The following is a 20557-nucleotide window of genomic DNA, read 5'->3' on the forward strand; positions in this document are numbered from 1 at the left end:
CCCACCCACTCCCTATGGGATGCCACAGAGTGCCCTCCTCCTGCCCACCTGTCACACAATGGGCTGGCCCTGCCCTTCCTATTGCTGTGGCCTTGCACACAGTAGGCACTCTATGTGTTTCCTGGACTGAAAGTGTGTTGAAGCCACACAACCCAGCCAGGGACTGAGTGCTATTCCCCTGGAGTCACAAGGTATCTGGAGCGCAGGGGCCCCGCCGGTCAAAGCGCACGGTGGCTGGTCCTGGCGGCCCTGGCCCCCTGTGCTTTCACAGACGGGTGGGTCTGGGGATGGAGGCCCACACTGCGGCCCCGTCCAGGGCTGGGCGTGATGTCCATGCACTTGTCCCTGAGCCCGGCTCGGTGTGAGGAAGGCAGGCCCTGCTTCCAAGGGGGTCTGTGGTCTGCCTTCAGCCACTGCAGAGCCCAGGGGCAGAGCTGGAAGCGCCAGTGCTGGTGGCTCAGTGATGCAAGCCTGCTCTCCTCACAAAGGGGGCACATCACCTCAGGAACTCAGGGGCTGAGGGCTTCAGAAGCCCATGGGAGGTGGACCCGGGCTTGTCTGTGTCTCGTCTATCTTCCTCTCAAGGGTTTTCTTCCTTCTGTGGGGACCACACTCAGCCCGGAGCTCAGGGGCCCCATCAGCTGCAAACCTGAGGACGCGGGGCAGCGAGAAGATGCAGGTGGGCTCCCCTGGGGACTGCCTGGGATCTCCTCGTGCTTTTCCCTGGTGGGATCTCAAAATAAGTCATTTCCACAGAAAAACAGGTGAGTTTCCAAAATGAATCTTTATTGTTCCTTTAAGCCAGTGTACCCCTGGGATCCCAGTCGGCCCTGTCCTTCCCTCGAGGCTGTGCGCTGCCCCCACACCCGCATTCTGTCCCCTGGGGCCTGCTCGCCCCACCTGTGGACTTTGGGACGACACCAAGAGAATCCGCCCAGCATTTCTGCGTAGAGGCACCTCTACGTGGGATCTTTGTACTTGACTCACTCAGGCTCCGGCATCTTACTACTCTGTTGATTAATGTTTAATGTTTCAATGCCAAGTATTTAATTACAGACACTGTTACACCCTTGCAGGACCAATAAATTCCTTCACGTGATATATAAAACTGCTCAACACAACAGCCGGAGACGTGGGCTACGCCGTGCCAGGCGCAGGGAAACACCACAGATTTCCTAATTAGCAAACCAAGAATAAAAGTAATTCATTGTCTGCAGCCTACCAGGCATTTTTCTTTTTTGGTTTGACGTGTTCAGTCGTTGTTAATTATTTACTGTTACCCTGCAGCCATATGTGCCGGGAAATAATATAAAAACAGAATGATGGAGCCCATCCCCCAGCTGTCTTCACGAGCGTCAACGACGGTGGCGTTGGCTGTGATTTCAAGTGATGCACAGACGCAGGGTTGGCAATCCAGATGCAAGTTAGGATTTGTAGGCCGAAATCATCTAGTTTAGAGAGCTACAAATTCTGAATTCGTTCATTCGTTTAAAATTGTCCCCTTCAGTTCGAGATGTTTACGTCAGCTTGCGAGATTACTGGTAATTCAAGCAGTAAAACGATGCGGGGCGCACTTACCAGATGAAACATGTTGGCTTCGTCCAAAACAAACACCGTGAGCAAACTCATTTCCCCAAACTATGTCTTTTCCACGTTCTTCCCCTGGGTGGTGTCTCTGAATTTCTCACTGGGCTCAATTCTCCCTTGGATGGTGTTGCAGTGGGATCCTGTACCCCTCTGACACGGAAGGCCTAAGGGAAGCTGAGAGCCTCCTAGTGGCTGACCACATGGACTTTGGGCCTTGGGGTCAGAGAAGGGAGCCAGAGGAGCACCCCATCCCCGCTGGGACCACTTGCACTATTTCCCGGGGTTGGGGCTTGCTATCTGAGGCTCTGGGACCTCAGCAGTGTGCGCTGTTCATGGTGTCAATGGAGTCTCACCTTCAGGTGCAAGTGTTCCTTGCACCAGGACACACTCAGCTACTCTGATAAGATCTAGAATAAGCTGAGTTCATTATGATGTTTAAATCTAGAACTTTGGCAGAGTCCAAGGAAACATTGAACCAATAAGTAGACTTTTCCCTTTCTTTAATACCTCAGTCCTATCCACCAAGTGAGCGTCGAAACTCATCCCCCATGTGATTGATGGAGAAAGAATCTTTCCATCTTTCAAGCCCAAGGTAGAACGATGTGAAAAAGAGCATGATCAACGGGAACCTGGAAATCTTCCCCGCCCCTGCAGATCTTCCCAAGCAGGGACCAAGCTCTTGACACTTTCCGATTAAGATTCCCTGGAAGCTACTATCCCTAGCACAGCACCTGGTTCAGTAGTAAGATGGTGAATATTTACTGAGAATGGACTTTCATCGGTTGCTATGATCACTTCAGTACTTCTTGAAGGACGTTTACAAACATGATCCTTTTACAATCAAATGGAATCAAGAGAGAAATACATATAGTTAGGTATAACAAAGAATCCATGGTTTGGAAGTTGTTGCCCTCAGAGGAAGTGATAGAATTGATCCCCATGGGGCTCCATGCGGCAGGTGTTCTGTTTCCTGCTGTGGGTGTTGGTTATATGGTTGTATCCAGTTTGTGAAATTTTATCAAGTTGTACTTGTATAATTGTACATTTCCTGTCTTTATTTTAAAATTCAACAGAAAGTTCTGCAAAAATTAAATGCATCTATCTTAGTTGAAGAATAACATCTGGAGTCCCTCAGCAGCTACGCTTTTTAGTAGAAAAACAACCGGGAGTTAAGAAATCAAGTTCTGTCCCATTTCTTTAACTAATCGGCTCTGTGACCCAGATGAGTCTTTAACCTTGGTGATTATTCCTGCGTTTCTCATCATTATCACCTAAGGAATTTGAACTAGAATAAACTTAATGCCCAACATTTCAGCTGCGTCACAATCCTCGGCCCCCACATCAGTCTCTAGCTGCTGCTTCGCTTCCGGAGAGAGTCTCAGGAAAGGACTGGAGATCCCCCCACCCATCTTCACTTCTCTCCTCTGGTTGAGCCACTTGGTTCAGGCCTTCATCTGAGCTGCTCTGGCCACAGACACAGGTGACGTTGTTTTGCCAAACCAGCGATCTGTTTCCCACCACCATCTGATCACATCCCCCAGCAGTGGACACCAAAGCTGACCTGTCGTTGAGACACTGTCACTAATGGGCTCTCCTGTGTCACTCTTTCAGGGGTCCTTGTTTGTCCCACTGGTCATTTTCTTCCTGGCTCTTCCCCTTTGCCCTGACCTCTAAAGTCGGAAGGTGCAGGGCTTTGCTTTTCAGGCCCCCTCACCCCGTCAGTCTCCTTCCGAGCCATGATTTTAACAGCCTCTCTATGGTGCTGACATCCCAGTTTCTCTCCCTCCCTAGACATCCCCAGATTCCAGCCCCAGATGTCCCACTGCCACTCACCAGAGCCACCTGGATGTCTGAGAACATTAGACCTCACATACCAACACCAGGCTCTTGATTTCTGCTCCAGGAACCTGCTCCTCTGGCAGGCTCCTCAGTGTAAGTAAGTGGCCACTTGGCCTTTCTGATTCTTCGGTGATTAAAACTTGGGGACCTTTCCTTCTGCCTCAGCATATCTCATAGACCCTGCCTTGCAAGCACATCCCCCATTTGAGCCCTCCACACCTTTTCCACTCACAGCTCTGGAAGCCTCCCGGCTACCAGCTGCTGTCCTTTCTTGCTCAAAAGATTCAACAACTTCCTAGTTCAATGGCTTTTAATTCTTTGTCTTTTTTTTTGTATATATATATTTTTTTATTGGCATTCAATTTGCCAAGACATAGTATAACAATTCTTTGCCAACAGCCAGAGTGAGCCTTTTAAAATTAAGGCATATCGAGACACTTGGGTGCCTGGAGGTTGAGCATCTGCCTTCAGCTCAGGTCCTGATCCCGGGGTCCTGGGATCAAGTCCTGGATCAGGATCCCTGCAGGAAGACTTTCTCCCTCTGCCTGTGTCTCTGCCTCTCTCTATGTTGTCTCTCATGAATAAATAAATAAATAAATAAATATATTTAAAAAAAACTGAGGCACATCATGTCACTCCTCTCTCTTGTGAATTCCGTACTGGGGTGAATAGCATCCTCTGCAAATTCGTGTCCTTCCCAAAACCTCAGAATATGAGCTTTTTTGGAAACAGGATCATTGTGGGTATAGTTAAGACGAGGTGAGGCTGGGTAGGGTGGGCCCCCACTCAATATGCCTGGTGTCTTTCTCAGAAGAGGAGAAAAGACACACAGACAGACACAGTGCTGCTGTCACAAGATGTGAAGCCCAGGCTGGAGACCCTCACCAGCCAGGTGAGGATGAGGATGAGGGTAGGACCTCGAAGGCCTTTGGCCCTAGCTCTGGAGTAGGTTCTAGTGTCCTGCAGAAGGCAGCAGAGTGACCCAGCCATCCCTGAGCATCCCCCCACCCCCTCAGGGCCTCCTAGATCCCCTCCCCCATGTGTGCACAGGACCCCATTTCCATTATACGCCCCACCTCTGTCAGGGGTCCCGGTAAGCAAACTGCCATAAAACACCCTCCCCCCCGGACGTCTATCAGCCGTTGGCTGTGCCTGCCTATGTTCCTCATTCAGGGACACGCATGAATATCCCTTTACATGTTAGGACCTAGAAACTGATTCTCCTTGAAAACCCTGACAAATCTTCTTTCATCCAAGATTGATGATTATATAATCTGTGGTTTTTTTTTTTGCCTTGGCTACCAGTAGACTTGGGCTCATTTTAGCAAATTGAAGGGACTCTCCAGTAGCCATAAGCCTAAATTTCTGACACATTGCTCTTTATTAGGTGGTTTTAACATTGTTATTTCTACAGTTAGCATTTTTCTTTCAGCTATCTCTCCAATTTTCAGGGAGTTTTTTTTTTATAATATATTGTAACACACATCCATACATTATAGATTTTTTAAGCCTTGCCCCTATTAATTACTCTGAGCAAGTAACAGAAGTATGTGTTTGTTGCTGAGCCCTGGAGTTGGGTCAAGAGAGTTAGGATTGTTGGATCAAACCCAGTCAAGGTTTGTAATAACTCCATGAAGGCCAGGGATGCTTGGGAAGTGCTATCTTTTAACCTTCATCCAGGGGATGGACACCACATCGCACATAGCACTTCATGGAGTTTCACAACAACACTTTGTCTTAATGATTCCTTATGAAATGAGATAATTCTCATTGTATAGAAGGAATGCTAACAGCAAGATTAAATCATTTACTTTCTGCTACAATTCTGGCTTCGCGCTAGCACAGGTGAGGCCAGAAGTACTGGTGTGACCATGGGCACTGGCTGTCATCCTTCACCCACTAACCAGGCAGAGGAGACCAGAGCTATGGGGGGTTCTCTGTCCAAGCCCTGCACCAGGGTTCTGGGAACATTCACAAACTCTTCCCATCAAGAAATTCAAAGCATGAAGGGAAAAGAGAAGACCTGCATGTCATAGACAATCTTTCAGGGAGAGCCAGGACACCCAGGACACCCAGCCGAGCAGCTGGTTGGGCACATGGGCAAGTGCTGCCCACCGAGAACCTCCACTAGCACCAGCCAAATGCTCCCCAAGTGACCACAGGCCGTGTGTGCATCAGGGTTGACCTACAGGCCGCCTGTCACTCAAGGGGCCTTGGGCTCCTGGCAGCAGAGTTGTCTGGCACACTTTCCAGTGAGCATCAACCATAGCAAACGGGATCATGTGCTCAGGCATGTGACCCCAACTCTGGTGACCCCCTTAGCCTTGAGTGAAAATTTTCAAGGCAGCAGTATCCTTGCTGCGGGGACACTGGAAGATACTGCACTGTTTCCCTGTCCCCGTGGTATTGAGGTGAGGGTGGTCTTTGGGCCTAAAGTCCAAGATCAGGCACTCTGCTCACATTCTTATCTTTGAGTGTCTAAACACGTCAGGCAGGCCCCTCAGGGAGGGAGGGTCGAGCATCCCCAGCACCGGTACTGAGAGTCCAACCTTTGCCTTTTATGTCAGGTCAGCCCATCCCCCTCCCTTAGACACTCGACAGCATGCTGCCCTTGGGTCAGGAAATAGTCAATGTCACCAGTTACCAAGGACACCTCCTCAACCTTCCAAAAAAAAAAAAAAATTAAAAACAAAGCAAAATAAGATAAAATAACATAAAATATCAGGATTACTTGCATCCCCCTATGTCTGGGCTCTGATGCTGGATGCTGGCTTGGACAGGTGTCCCTAGAGGTTTCTGTGAGGCTTTGCTTATATTTCCTGGCTCTGCTCTCAGCCTGAGGGTCTTTTCCCAGATCTTTGACCTGGGCATACTCCTCAGTGTCATCTGTGTCTCAGCAGATGCCTGGTGGGGTTAGGAAAATCTGGCCCATTATCTCCAGGATACTCTTCAAGGACTTCTCTGGAAGACATGAGGGATTCTTAAGGAAGTGAGATTGCCTCACTTTCAAAGGCTCTGAGCTGAGAGAGTAACCAAAATCAGTTCCAAATCAGCCTATCTTAACCTGATGTGCATCCAGAAGACACACATCGTTTATGTACAAAATCCTAAACCTCGAGTTGGAGGGACCAGGCTTGTCATCTACCCCTCACTGAGGGCCTTCTATGCAAATACCTATTGAACTTTGACTTTTTGTGAAATAATCCAAACTCCTTGTTTGGAGATGGTCAGGTACCTTACAGGCAAATGCAATGCAAGGCAGCCTGCAGTAAGTGGCAGAAAAGGGGAAAACCACAACACAAGATTCAGAGAACATAAAAACTCACTTTTGTCAAAATCACTGAAGGCCTCAAGTAGTTATGGAATTTTGTTTGATCCTAGGAGAGCAGAAATGATTCACATGGAGACACAAAAGGGAGGCCTGGCCCTCAGTTCAGAGTAGAGGAGAGATTAGGAAGATGTGAAGTAGGTGATGGGTACACAGAGGCAGTGGAAGAGTGGGTGAACCAGTTGGTGGGGAACCACAGGGCCTGCCCCTGGTCCAACAGACCGAGGAAAGAAGGCCGCTGAGGGCCAGCTGGGCCTGGGAGACAGGGAGGAGAAGCTGGGGACTTGAGGGGAGATTTAGGTGAGGGTGAGTGACATTGGAGAGGCCACGTACACATTAATTCACAGCAGCTGAAAGTTTTATTCATTCGGCGTATCTCCTCAGTAGGCTGAAAACTGAGGGCCGTGTCTGAGTCCCCACCACATCACCAGCATAATGGGTTCAACTAGTATTGAATGAGGGAGGGGGTGAGGGGGCCAGGGTCTGGCTGGAATTTCATAGACCAAGGAATGGGTGAAGAATTCTTTGAATTATTGACAGACTTTCTTCACCATGAATGGAACATTCACTAAGTACCTGCTGGTATTGTATCCCGACACTGCAAAGGTCAAGGTTCAATTGAGGGAGATGCTCGTACAAAAAATAAATACAACAGAATGTAAGTTGCATTGGCTTGTGAGGACAGCCCACATAAGCTGGGTGCATTGGTGTGGGGGGCAGGAAGGTTGTCAAGGTGGAGGCAGCCTGTGAGCAAAGGTCTGGAGCAAAGTGCCCTGGAGAGGAGCCCGGCATCCTCCTGTGGGCCTTGGGACTGGACAAAGCTCTCCTCGTTGAAGGGGGCAGGGTACGAAAGGTTTTAAACAGAAGTTTGACCTGATAGAACTTTGCTGAGAGGCCTGGAAGAGTGTCAGGCTGGGGTGCAGGCTGGAGTCAGAGGGGGGTTGTCCACAATAGGAGGTGCAGAAATGTGCAGAAGGGCCACGTTCATGGGACGTAAAAGGAGAAGCTTTGGTGAAGACCAAGGACTGAGGATGAAAGGTGAGCACCGTGCGGTGAAGAGGGAAAGGAATACACAGCCCGGGGACACCAGCAGAGGTGCCAGAGGGTGCTGAGCTCCAGGGAAGGGAAGACGTCTCCGAAGGAGGCAGAGGCCAGCATTAGCAGCTGGCTAAAGACGACGAGGGTGGGAATAGACTCTTGGTAGATGTAGATTCTGATCAGAAGGTGTGCATGTAACAGGTAACAAATTCGCCCATGGTCCAGGCTTATCATCTCGTCAGCCCTGCAGATTGTAGTCTACAGCAAGCTGGCTCCCTTATCTGATGACTGTGGTGTGTGTGAGTGAGGCGAGTATTTGGGATAAAAGTATCTGAATGGGAGAAATGTTGTTAACATCGTTGCATTTATTTAGAAACTCGTAGTTTATAAATTTCAAGGGACATAAACTCTGGTTTGGCTTTGTCACTCACTGACTCTGGGAGGGAGCCAGCTGACTTGCCTGGATGTCAGTTTACCCAATTATAAAATTGTACTGTCAGACTTGTTATTTTTACATCCTTCTGACTCTTACAAACAACAAGCACGATGAATACAACATGAACAGGTGGAAGCTGTTGGTTCTACCTAAGCCAGTTCCCATTGGCTGATTATGCACTCAACTTTCTGCCCTTGTGCTGGAGATCATGGATTCCTTCCTGCACACTCGCGATCTCCACTGGTGACGTGGTGAACTGAAAACGTACTAGAATAGAAAAAATTATGGTAGGTAACTATGCTGTGTCTTCGGGATGGCTAAATATTGCTGACACCATTGTGAGGAAGCAGCTATAAACTCTGAGGCACTTCAGGTAGAGCTGTCTTGCCGACACAGAGTTCCTGTGCTGCAGCGTGTGTCACCGTCACATGACGGTCTCTGTTTCTGCCTCCTCTGTTGGCTTTGTCTGTTCTGCAACAACTGGCCTGCCCGGGTTCTTGGCCTCCAGGTACTCAACAATCCCGTACGCCAGCATGGTCAGACTCAGGACGCCCAGGAGGATGTAGAGTTTGATGTAGACGCACAAAAATGTGCTGTATCCAAATGCGATGACGAACCCAAGTGCTTCCCACAGGCGGTAATTCGCAAAGGCAGCCTCCTTGTTCTTCTCGAACAGGACACCATAAAGAACTGCAGAGGACACATGGCATGAACATGTTGCTACAAAACCTCAAAGGATTTTTTTTTCAATTATTGGTGAAAACAATGCAGCTTTCCTGCTCCCCAATTTTCTCGACAAAATCAGGAAACATGTCCTTCTTAAAAAAGCAGAATTATTTCATGTTTATGGAAGTCTGGAGACATTCTTTAGCAGCGAAGAACCATCATACATAAAAGAAACAGAGTTCAAGCAATGTTAGCACTGGCGAGAGCTCAGGCCTGCCGATCACTTGGTGTGTGAGTGCGCAGAAAAGTAAAGTATTGCTTAGAGGATCGACCTGTGTCAGATGAGGCATGGCTCCTCACTGGAGACCAAAAGCAAAGACAAACACAAGCAATCCTAACCCCCGGACCTCAGAATGTAACTATGTTTGGAGACGGGGCCTTTAAAGAGGTGATTAAGGTAAATGAGGTCATTAGAGAGGGCTCTCATCCCAAGACTGGTGTCCTTATAGGAAGAGGGGATCACAGCACAGATATGCATAGAAGGATGACCATGTGGGGACACAGGGAGAAGGCAGCTGTCTACACACTCAGATGCGAGGCCTCAGCAGAGGCCAACCTGTCCACATCTTGGACCTCCCACCTCCAGAGTTCCGAGGAACAAGAATGTCTGCTGTGTCAGTCGCCCATCTGGTTGTACTCTGTTGACAGCCCTAGCAGGCTAGTTCAGCCTGATAAATGCTTCTAGAGGAAAGTAAATGGTTTCTGTTCCAGTTTGTAAGATGGTAAAATGTTTGATATAACTGCAAGCTCCCAGTCTGCTGGCTTGAGTGAGGTGACCCATGTGTAGGGGAGTTAACAGCCAGGAAGCTGAAAGCATTCAGCAGAGAAGTGTTGATTCCCGGGGCCGTGCTGAGCATCCCAGCTGGTGCCCCGTGCTGGCCCATCCTCTCTCCTCTCCTGAGCTGCCCCAGCCACCATACTTTCCCCTCCAGCCAACGGACTTGCCTCTTCACCAAGAACACCTCTCCTTGTGTGCTCCATCCACCATAGCCCAGAAAGGGCCCTGCACAGAGGCTTCACTCTGCTTCCGTCCCCTTGGGGGACTTCACTCCATCATGGAGCCCCTCTCCAGAGCTGAACCTTCAGCCTGACTCTCTTACCTCCTCTTCAGCCTAGAAACAAAGCCAGCTCTTTCCCACATGTCACACAAGCTGGATTCTGGTCCTCTTCATCCCTCTACCAACACTCACTGTCTGTCTACACCTACTACATGGCAGTCACAGCACTGAGCTCTGCAGACATGAACAAGGCACGATGTCTGCTCTCAAGAAGCCCATGGCCCATTCACTGGACTTGGGCTCCGAACATTTGGATTCCCTCTCAGTGTGATCCATCTGTCCCATCTGGACTGTTCACTGCCTTGTCTCTCAACAGCTTCAGACTGACCCATTTCCTCCTTTCTTATCTTACTCTGCTCCATGTTACTCCCACATTTCTGCTAGGACAATCTTTGTAAAATGTAAATATGTCACGTCACTCCCACACGGAGAAGTCTTCAGTGATCTGGCCTGGCTATGGGGTAGAAGAACAAGCATCTCATCATGAGGGCAGGTGCCTCTGTGACCTGACCTTGTCACTCCAGCTCATAGCCTGTCATTATTGAGCATGCCCCTCAATATGGCCCCACTGACCCACTTCTGTGCCTTGTGCCTTCACATGTGGCAGGCCCTGTGTGAAGTCCCCTTGCCGGGCTTCTCCAGTGACCCCCCCCCCACCCAGCCAGTGATTCTTCAGTTAGTTAACATACAGTGTTATATTAATTTCAGGTGTACAATATAGTGATTCAACACTTCCATACAACATCTGAAGATCATCAAAAGTGATGATTTAATTTCTCCGTGATGACATCCCACCAAGTGTCCCATTCTTATCAAGAATAATTCCAGTGCTCTCAAAGTGTCAGCAAAAGAAACTATTGAATGACCACATGGACCAGTGGATGGACAATGACTTCATGAATGTAGCACCAATAGGTAAAACCCCAAGCCAATGTCCTGTGGAGCTACCATGAAGAGAGCTGCTTATTCTTCTTCTTTCCTTCTAATTATATTACCCAAAGCCCACCCTGGGAGAGAGTCGAGGTAACACAGGATGTGCAATCAGAGCAGAACGAAGCAGGCAAAGGTGCCAGGTTTGCCCGTGAATGAGACAATGAGTAAACCAAGATATCACTCCTGTAGCACCGGGAAGGATGGACAGCGAGCCCTCTGTCTGCCCCCAGCCTCAGGGGGACCAGCCATCATCTGAGCCATGACCAGAGCTTGTTATTCCTGGGGGAAGCTGAAGTCTGAAAAGATGTAGGGATTTTGCTAGGAATGCCCTTCCTGCATGGGCAGCTGTGGGAGGGAGAGCCCACATGGAACTTTCTCATACATTCCTTTACCAGCTTGCATCCTGTTCTTGCCCTTTATCCCTTGCCTCCTCCCTGAATTTCACAGGGGAGGGATGTAGGGTAGAGGAGCCTCTCCAGCACTGGGGGGAAGGTTTGAGGCCAACAGCAAGATCTCTTGCAACCCTGCTTAGAAATTTCAACACTGGGCAGCCTGGGTGGCTCAGCAGTTTAGCTCTGCCTTCAGCCCAAGGCATGATCCTGGGGACCCGGGATCGAGTCCCGCATCGGGCTCCCTGCATGGAGCCTGCTTCTCCCTCTGCCTGTGTCTCTGCCTCTCTCTCTCTCCCCTCCTCTCTGTGTATTCTAATGAATAAATAAAATCTTAAAAAAGAAAAAAAGAAAAAAAGAAATTTCAACACTCAGAAGGTTCTTGGCACTTGGTTACTCAGCTGTCTGCCTACCATGGGAGGAACTCAGGAGGGTGAGGCCATCAGAAATATGTAATATCAGATATACATCATAAACCACATTCATGTGCTTGGGAAAATGAGAGACCATTTGGAAGGCTCAGAAGAAAGTGCCCACGTGATCTGAGTCTGTGAAGTGCCCACCTTAATAAAAGTCCACCGACATTGTAAGTCTAATAACAAGATCTGGGATTTAGTAACTCCTAAGATTATTTTAAAGATTTCTTGTCTTTCTACAGATAGCCAACAGGTAAATGAAAAGATGTCCATCATCAGGAACTGCAAATCAAAACCATGATGAGATACCATCTCACACCTGTCAGAATGGCTAAAATCAACAACATAAAACAACAGGTGTTGGCGAGGATGTGGAGAAAGGGGAACCCTTGTGCACTGTTGGTGGGAATGCAGACTGGTGCAGCTGCTCTGGAAAACAATATGGAGGTTCCTCAAAAAGTTAAAAATAGAGCTATCCTAAGATTCAGCAATTGCATTACTGGGTATTTATCCAAAGAATACAAAGTACTAATTCAAAGGGGGGTACATACATCCCTAGTTTATAGCAACATTATTTAAAATAGCCAAATTACGGAAGGAACCCAACTGTCCACTGACTGGTGAATGAATGAAGAAAAGGTGGTGTTTATATACAATGGAATATTATTCAGTAATAAACAAGAATGAAATCTCGGCATTTTTTTAATGATAAGAGGGCCAGAGAAAGAGAGAGAGAGAGAGAGAGAGAGAATCTCAAGCAGGACCTACACCTTGTACAGAGCCCCATGCAGGGCTTGATTTCACAATCCTGAGATCATGATCTGAGGCAAAATCAAGAGTGGTTTGCTTAACCAACTGAGCCACCCTGGCACCCCAAAATCTTGCCATTTGCAATGCTATGGATGGAGCTAGAAAAGATAACGCCAATTGAAATAAGTCAGAGAAAGATAAATACTATATGATTTCACTCATATGTGAAATTTAAGAAACCAAACAAACAAGCAAAGAGGAAAATAAGAGACAGAAAGAGAGAGAGAGAAACTAAGAAGCTGACTCTTAACTACAGAGAACACACTGATGGTTACCAGAGGGGACAAGGGTGGGAGGTAGGGTTAAATAGGTGATGGGGATTAAGGAGTGCACTTCGGATGTTGTATGGAAGTGTTGAATCACTATATTTTACACCTGAAGTTAATGTAACACTGTATGTTAACTAACTGGAATTTATTATTTTTTTAAAAGATTTTATTTATTTATTCATGAGAGACACAGAGAGAGACAGACACAGGCAGAGGGAGAAGCAGGCTCCATGCAGGGAGCCCGACATGGGATTCGGTCCCAGGTCTCCAGGACCATGCCCTGAGCTGAAGGCAGCACTCAACCGCTGAGCCACCCGGGCTGCCCCCAACTGAAATTTAAATAAAAATTAACTGACTAAATAAAGATCTCTTGTCTTTCTTTAGAGGATGACACTTAAAACTGGATCCATAAATGAGATGCTAGTGAGGAAAATCCATGTTTGAGACACGATGGCTATGAGCGGTGGGTGTTTCTATGTTCTGTGGCCAATAGGCGCAGCAGTGCTCTTAGCAGGTGCAGTACCAGAGTAAACGCACCCCAATTTCATGAATATTCTAGTAATAACTTCTAGTAATACGGCAACACTAACTTTAAGCTAATGTGTGGTTAATGGTCTATAGGTTGATGTCTTTAGATTTCAAGATTAAGTTTAGATTGTGATGATTATAAATTACCAAATTGGCCTTTTCAGGAAATTACAATCTGGATCCGATTTTAATCCTAACATAAAGAAAGCAACACATTGGACAGCCTGGGTGGCTCAGCGGTTTAAGCGCCTGCCTTCCGCCCGGGGCATGATCCTGGAGTCCCAGGATCGAGTCCCACGTCAGACTCCCTGCATGGAGCCTGCTCCTCCCTCTGCCTGTGTGTCTCTGCCTCTGTGTGTGTGTGTGTCTATCATGAATAAATAAATAAAATCTTAAAAAAAAGCAACACATTAATTGTGTCAATTTCCAACAGTTGCTTAAGGATATGGTGGGAAGAATGAAGAGAAAATAAATACTCTTAAGGAGAAAAGGAAAGGAGGTAAAATAATATTTCAACAATTCTGAAGTCACCTCACATGTAGACTAGGCTTGAACAAATAAGCAATGTGATGTGCACAGTAGGAGCCAAGTTTCTCCTTGTCAGAGAAGGAAGTCACAGATCAGCAAAGGGAGGGCTAGAATGAACCTGTGGTGCTCGAGAGGAGTCGGGGACCCCAGTGTGGACCTATCTTCGCTTAACTTACCTACAGACAGGCAGATACAGAAATACAGACACACAGGGATCCCTGGGTGGCTCAGAGGTTAAGCATCTGCCTTCAGCTCAGGGCGTGATCCCGGGGTCCTGGGATCGAGTCCCACAGCAGGCTCCCTGCATGGAGCCTGCTTCTCCCTCTGACTGTGTCTCTACTTCTCTCTGTGTCTCTCATAAATAAATAAATAAATAAATACATACATACATACATACATACATAATGAAAGAGTCAGACGTGTGTGTGTGTGGGTCTCCCTGCTTTGTCCCCTGGAAGCCTTGTCCTCTCAGATGCATCTCAGATGCAATGAGCATGCCCAGCACTCAAATCTTATTTTCTAACACTGTTATCCAATAAAATGAACCCAGGGTCCTTGGAGAAATGGCTGATGGTACTGCTGGCCCAGGAGAAGGATCTGGAATAGTTTGTAATGCCAGCAAGCTGGGAAGTACTAAACCAATAATAGATGGGTATGTCAGAAGGACAGAGGTGCCAACAGAAAGATCCCAATGACCAAAGCTGGAATGATTAGAATAGCAAAGTAAGTAACGTAGAACCGGACTGTGACCTAAAGGATGTGATGAATACATGAGCCCATAGAGATGAAGACAAATGGTTAAATAAAAACTAAATAAACTGGGGAGAAGGGACAAATATTCCTTATGAAGGAATTATACATAATGGATATACAGATTCCTCCTTCAGCAGATGGAGATTAATTATCTCTCCCTTGATTGTTGGCTAGACATGATGACTGGCTCCCCAAAATTGGCAGTAGAAAGGGAAGAGCAGCACTCTGTACTGGAGGTGCCAGGCTGACCAGGGATCGATCATAGAGTCAGTGACCGATGTGATGAGAAAAGAAGATGAGATCCCATTTCACTCTGGGGTCTTCCTACCAAAAACTCATAACTCCAGCCTAATCATGAGAAACATCAGACAACCTCAAATTAGGGACAGTCTCTAAAATGCCTGACCAGTATTCTCCAGAACTGTCAAGGTCAGGAACAACAAAAAATAAGAGAAACGGTCACAGATCAGACCAAGGAGATGTGGCCACTCAATGTAATGGGGACCAGATGGGACCCTGGGTGGGATACTGGGTGGGATCCTGGGTGGGATTCTGGATGGGATCCTGTGTGGACCAGGTGGGACCCTCAGTGGAACCTGGATGGGATTCCAGGTGGGATCCTGGGTGGGACCCTGGGTGGACCCTGAGTGGGATTCTGGGTGGGACCCTGGATGGGATTCCTGGTGGGATTCTGGGTGCGACCCTGGGTGGACCTTGGGTGGGACCCTGGGTGGGATTCTGGGTGGGACCCTGGGACACACAAAATGGGAAAACTGGAGAAAGCCAAATAAAGTCAAATTTTAGTTGAGTCAAGTGCCAACATTAATTTCTTAGTTCTGACAAATGTACCACTGTTTTGTAAGATATTGACATCAGAGGAAACTAAGTCAATGGTATATGGGAACTTTCTATACTGTCTTTGTAACTTTTCTGTAAACTCAAATTATTCCAAAATAAGTTTATTTAAAAAGAAAAGAGGGCAGTCCCGGTGGCACAGCGGTTTAGCGCCGCCTGCAGCCTGGAGTCTGATCCTGGAGACCTGAGATCGAGTCCCGTGTCAGGCTCCCTGCATGGAGCCTGCTTCTCCCTCTGCCTATGTCTCTGCCTTTCTCTCTCTCTCTGTCTCATGAGTAAATAAATAAAATCTTTAAAAAAAATTTATTAAAAAGAAAGAAAGAAAGAAAGAAAAGAAGCCTTAGCCCCCTGGGTGGCTCAGTAGGTTAAGCCTCTGCCTTTGGCTCAGGTCATGATCCCAGGGTCCTGGGTGAAGCCCCGCATCAGGCTCCCTGCTTAGGGAGCCTGCTTCTCCCTCCCCCTCTGTCCCTCTCCCTGCTTGTGGTCTCTCTTGCTCACTCACTCTCTCTCAAACAAATAAATAAAATCTTAAAAAAAAAAAAAAAAAAAAAAAGCAAAGAAGACTTGCTCCCAGCCTCATCCTCCCCAAGAAGGCACCGGTGGGAGTGACCAGAGACTGACTCCTGTCCTTGCATGGGGGTGTGAACACGTCATCAGGCCGTCTCGTTTGCTTGGGAAGGACAGGTTATATGAACCGGGCATGTAAGAGAGGCAGGTTTTCTGTGTTTATCAACCCGGAACAGTCCCTTTGGCAGCTAGCAGGGCAAAAGAGTATTTTTAGACCAGACATTCTGAATCTCAAACGCAGTTGCCATGGCAACGGCGCAGGGCTTCCCCGAACTGTCAGAGCGAATGAACAGACCAGAGCAAGTGGCCCAGATCGGTGGCCCTGAAGCCTGCGGGAGCCCCGGGGGATCGTGGAGCGGCGGTTGCACAACCCTCAGCAGGAAGGAGGGCCGGGGTGGCTCGGGTGGCACCGTGTTCACTTCCAAGCCAGGTTTTCAATTGAGAGGTGATGGCGGGGAGGAGGGTCCCGTTGCCTGAGTTGTGTTCAGCCTCACTGGCTAGGAAAGGACGTGGCTCACCTCGCGTATTCTCTCAAAGAGACACACGTTCAGGGAGAACAAGACGAGGAAGCCAACTTGTGCTATCTAAAAAAACAAAAATGGGAGAGGGCTGCTCTTGGGGGGCAAGGTGGCAACAGCTACCCCAACATTTGCAGCCTCTGTAAATACAAAGCCCCCGTGGGTGCGCCACGCGGCCGGTGGCAAGCTCGAAGGGAGCCTGGCGCAGTCCGCCTGCGGGGGATGCCGTGATTGAAACGTAGCTCAGTGTTGGGGTAGGATGGCCACGAGCTCAGACTGCAAAAGAAATTCTCAAATAATGCAAAGATCACATTTCCCCAACAACTGAGTTTTCCTTGAAAAAAAAAATTTACTTTTTGTTTTTACAAAAAGACAGAGATAATCCATGTTAACTTAGCACCCCTGATTCCGTGCTTTCAGGCCATGCACGGTGCAGAGCGGTCCCGGGGGGTTTCACTGGACCTCACCTAACCTCATCTGCACAATCCTGACGGGCTCTTCTGTCCTCGGCAAGACGAGGAGAGTGACAGCCATCACTCCTGTGTCTCAGCGAGGGAGAAAGCCAAGCCTTTTCGCTGCAGTGGCCTGAAACATCCAGGGGATTGCTGCACCAGGTATTATGCGGCCGCTTACCCAGCCCCCTACCTGACTTGTAATGTGTAAATACTTGAAAAATTCCCAGGGGCTCAGAGGTGTCGGCTACGGCTGTCGGGGGCAAGCTGGCACATGCACGTGTGGTGCTCGGGACACACCGGGTGTCTCCCACCTGCAAGCGGAGGTTGAAAGAAATTCTCTTGTGATGCTGCCTGCGTGATGGGACCTGTCCCTGGTTTACAGTTGGGGACCGTCTACAGAGCTCACGTCCGTTTGTCTTTACCAATCCTCCATGGGGTCAGCACTTCTACTGGAGCGACACTTCAAGCCCAGCCCTGCCAGGTGCTGACCTTGCTCCAACCACTTGCGATCACGGCCCTGATCGCACACATGTTTGCACACGCCTCAGAGGTTTATGAGAGCCACCTGCACAGCTGAGGCGGTGGGGAGGCTGCAAAGCCCAGGCCCCTGGGGTCTGGGTGTGGGTCAGCAGCCAGGCCTCCTGCCCTGATGTTGCCTGCGGGTTGGCCTGGGTTGACCCAGTTTTTAGCCCACACGTGTTTCCCAGAGCAGGGTTGGGTGGCATGTCACCTGGGGACAAGGCTCTCCTTGGAGCCAAACCCTGGGGCCCCCAGCACCCCTTCCTGTCCCAGGCAGATGGGCCTCTGGGGACTCAGGGTTGTCATTTTCACTCTCCCCTGCCAAATGGAAGCCATCAGTCACCTTCTGGTATGCGTGCCACCCACACCCCTGCTTCCTGCCTCTCTTCTACTGGTGCCTCTGACACCCCCCTGCAATGGCTCATCTCACCTCAGAGAGTAGGACTCACAGCGGACACAGGTGTCCCCCACACACAAACCCCAGTGGCTCGGCTACTGCTGCCTCCCACAGCAGGCCTCCCTGGGGGCAGCCAAGCGCCTGCTCTGATCCCCACCCAGCCTCCTTGGCCTCCCACTGGGCCTCTGCTCCTAGGCTTAGGCCCCTCGCCCCTAACCCGGGCCACCCCTGCTGTTCTGTGCTGCATGGTAACCACGATTTTCCTCCTGCAGGTGGCCCCTGGCTTAGTGGGACAGTGCTGCTCCGTGGACAGCACCCCACCCTGAACCCTTAGGTGCAGCAGCCCAGCATTGTGTGTGCGTCCCTGCTGTCAGGGCCAGGCCCCCTGACCCCTGTGCTGTCACCTGCCCGCCTCTACTTTGTCTCTCCCACTGCGCATCCCTGGGGCGCCTTGCGGCCCGTAGACACCTCGTGGTTTGACTCCTGGTGGCCTCTGTGTCACGCGGCACCCCGTAAGGCCGGCTGGTGCCCTGTCACAGCCTCCTGTCCTCTGTTTTGTGGGTGGCTGGGTCTCGGGCTCTACACATGCTCACGCACACTCTGCCCTCTTGGCTTGCCTCAGAGACTGCCTAACCGGCCGCCCGGCTGGCGGGCTCAGTTCCGGAGCACAATCCCCAGGACTGACGGCACCAGGCACGCAGTGACCGCAGTCACGCCGTCTGTCACGTTGTCACTGGCTGGCTCTCCATGGGAACCCTGCTGACTCCTCTCCCCATGGTGACAAGGCCCCCGTGGCTCTTCACCCCCACTCCCGTCTCTTGGTCTGCATATAAAGGGCAGCCTTTGTCTAGCCAACGGGGACCCCTCTGTCGTCCTGTCCCCCTCATTCCTTGTCCTCATGTCCTCATTCAGCTCCCCTACCTTCTCCTTCCCCGGCCGCTTGCCATCCTCCCCCATTCTTAGCATGGTCCCTAACTCTGAACCCAAATGCAATCATGGAGAGCAGTGAACCCTACCAACAACCACGCCTCAGTGCTGAGTGTTGTCTCTCTGCCTTTGCTCATCTGCCCTTTGTACCCCCATCCTGGGGACACTGTGCCTGCAGCCACACGTCCCACCTACCCACCGGCCCCTCGGCTTCCTGCTCCGAGCTCTGCCTCCACCTGCATCTCCTCTCCTGCTCTGTGCTGTGGCTGCCTCGATGCAGATCTGTCTCATCTTCTCTCAGGACATGAGGACGAGGGATGAGGGGGACTGTTAGTGCAGCAGCCCTTTGTCCCCCCATAACCCAGTGGGGCTGACCTTGTCGCTTCCCACTTGCACCTTTTCTGTTGCTTGCACTGACGGTGAGCAGAGCCGGAGCCTTCCCTGGGCAGCCTGGGCCCCCCTGAGGCCCCCAGTCTCACCACCTCACCCAGCACCTAGCCCAGCCTGTGCCCCCAGCATGTTCAGCTGCTGTGGCCAGATTAGTTGTGTCCACCAAATTCATAGGGTGAACCCTAACCCCAAGGTGACAGCGTGAGGCGATGGGGTCTCTGGGGGCAATCTAGTCTTGAGGCAGAGTCCTCCTCAATTGGATTTGTGTCCTCATAAGCTCCATGTCCCTCCTGCCCCAGGAGGAACAGCGAGAAGACAGCTCTGTGAACCAGGGAGCGGACCTCACCGGACACGGACTCTGCACCGTGGGGTCAGCCTTGCAGCCTCCCTCCCGGCACCCCGGCCTCCCCTGGGTGCCCCAGCAGCCGCCGGCCTCCTACACAGCAGCCCCGCCCGAGTACAGCCAGCCAGGGTCTGACTCAGGCCTGACCCCAAATGAAGCCCCAACCGCCCCCAGCTCAGTTCCCAGGGCACCGCACGCCCCGTCCCACTGCCTTCAGTCGGCTGCAGTTACAGGCACCTGCTCGCTCTTCCACGCGGAGGTCCCACACCTCTGTCCCCATTGGGCCGGGGGTGCCTCGAAGGCCTCTCCAGCCCCATGGTTCCAGCACGCAGCACATGGCCACGTCCCTGCTCAGGGACGCTCCGCAAACAGAAAGCCGTGAGGAACCTGACATTCTTAGGAAAGAAAGTTGTATCCGCAGGTGATTCCCTCCTTTTGCATCGTGGGACTGAAGCTGGCACCTAGAGCCACATCCCCCTCTTGCCTCCTGCTCTAGCATCACTAGGTGGCACGACACTTCCCCACGTGGCCCCGGGACGGCAGGCCCTCTGCCCACCATGTGTCCCCACGGCTGGCCTAGGTAGGGACCCCCAAGAGGGGACTCGGGAACAGGACACTCACCGTTGTTTTGTGTCTGCCAGACGGCATCAGCCACACCCCAGAGGCCAGAAAACACGAAGAACACGGCCAGCTGGTCGGGGTGAGGTTTCCACAGCAAGAGGGCCACGATGCAAGACAGGTGGGTTACCGCACCTGTGCACATGGGGGGCAGAAACCGGGATGTGAGCGCAGCCCCAGGAGGCTGGGACCCCCGATGGTGAAGGAGCCTCTTTGTTTGCTTCAACAGGTAAACAGTGTCTCCTGGAAATACTCCAGCCTGGCAGGGGGTGAGCCTCTGCAGACCCCTGGGCCCCCACCATCCAGGCCGGGCTCGGGGTGATGAGCCCT

The 20557-nt window shown here is 50.3% G+C and overlaps 1 protein-coding gene and 1 long non-coding RNA gene across 7 annotated transcripts in view; one reads left to right on the forward strand and one right to left on the reverse strand.

Moving 5' to 3' along the window:
• Positions 1-144: 144 nt before the first annotated feature.
• On the forward strand, positions 145-11486 carry LOC144315280 (uncharacterized). Of its 2 annotated transcripts, none has more exons than XR_013381032.1 (4): positions 145-764; positions 1077-3067; positions 3379-3519; positions 10721-11486. It is a non-coding gene; the product is annotated as an uncharacterized LOC144315280 (long non-coding RNA). The 2 variants fall into 2 exon arrangements; XR_013381027.1 differs by lacking the exon at positions 10721-11486 and adding an exon at positions 3826-3999 and having other exon boundaries at positions 146-764.
• Positions 8138-20557, reverse strand: part of UNC93A (unc-93 homolog A) — a 39958-nt gene continuing 27538 nt past the window's right edge. For all 5 annotated transcript variants that reach the window (XM_077899723.1, XM_077899727.1, XM_077899724.1 and 2 more), the window contains 2 exons: positions 20231-20362; positions 8138-8918 (listed from right to left, as the gene is read on the reverse strand). In XM_077899723.1, the coding sequence (XP_077755849.1) occupies positions 8653-8918; positions 20231-20362 (398 nt within the window). In that variant the 3' untranslated portion in view covers positions 8138-8652. The remainder of the gene's footprint in view (positions 8919-20230; positions 20363-20557) is intronic.

The sequence above is a fragment of the Canis aureus genome, chromosome 1 (assembly GCF_053574225.1).
Source record: "Canis aureus isolate CA01 chromosome 1, VMU_Caureus_v.1.0, whole genome shotgun sequence".
NCBI lineage: Eukaryota > Metazoa > Chordata > Mammalia > Carnivora > Canidae > Canis > Canis aureus.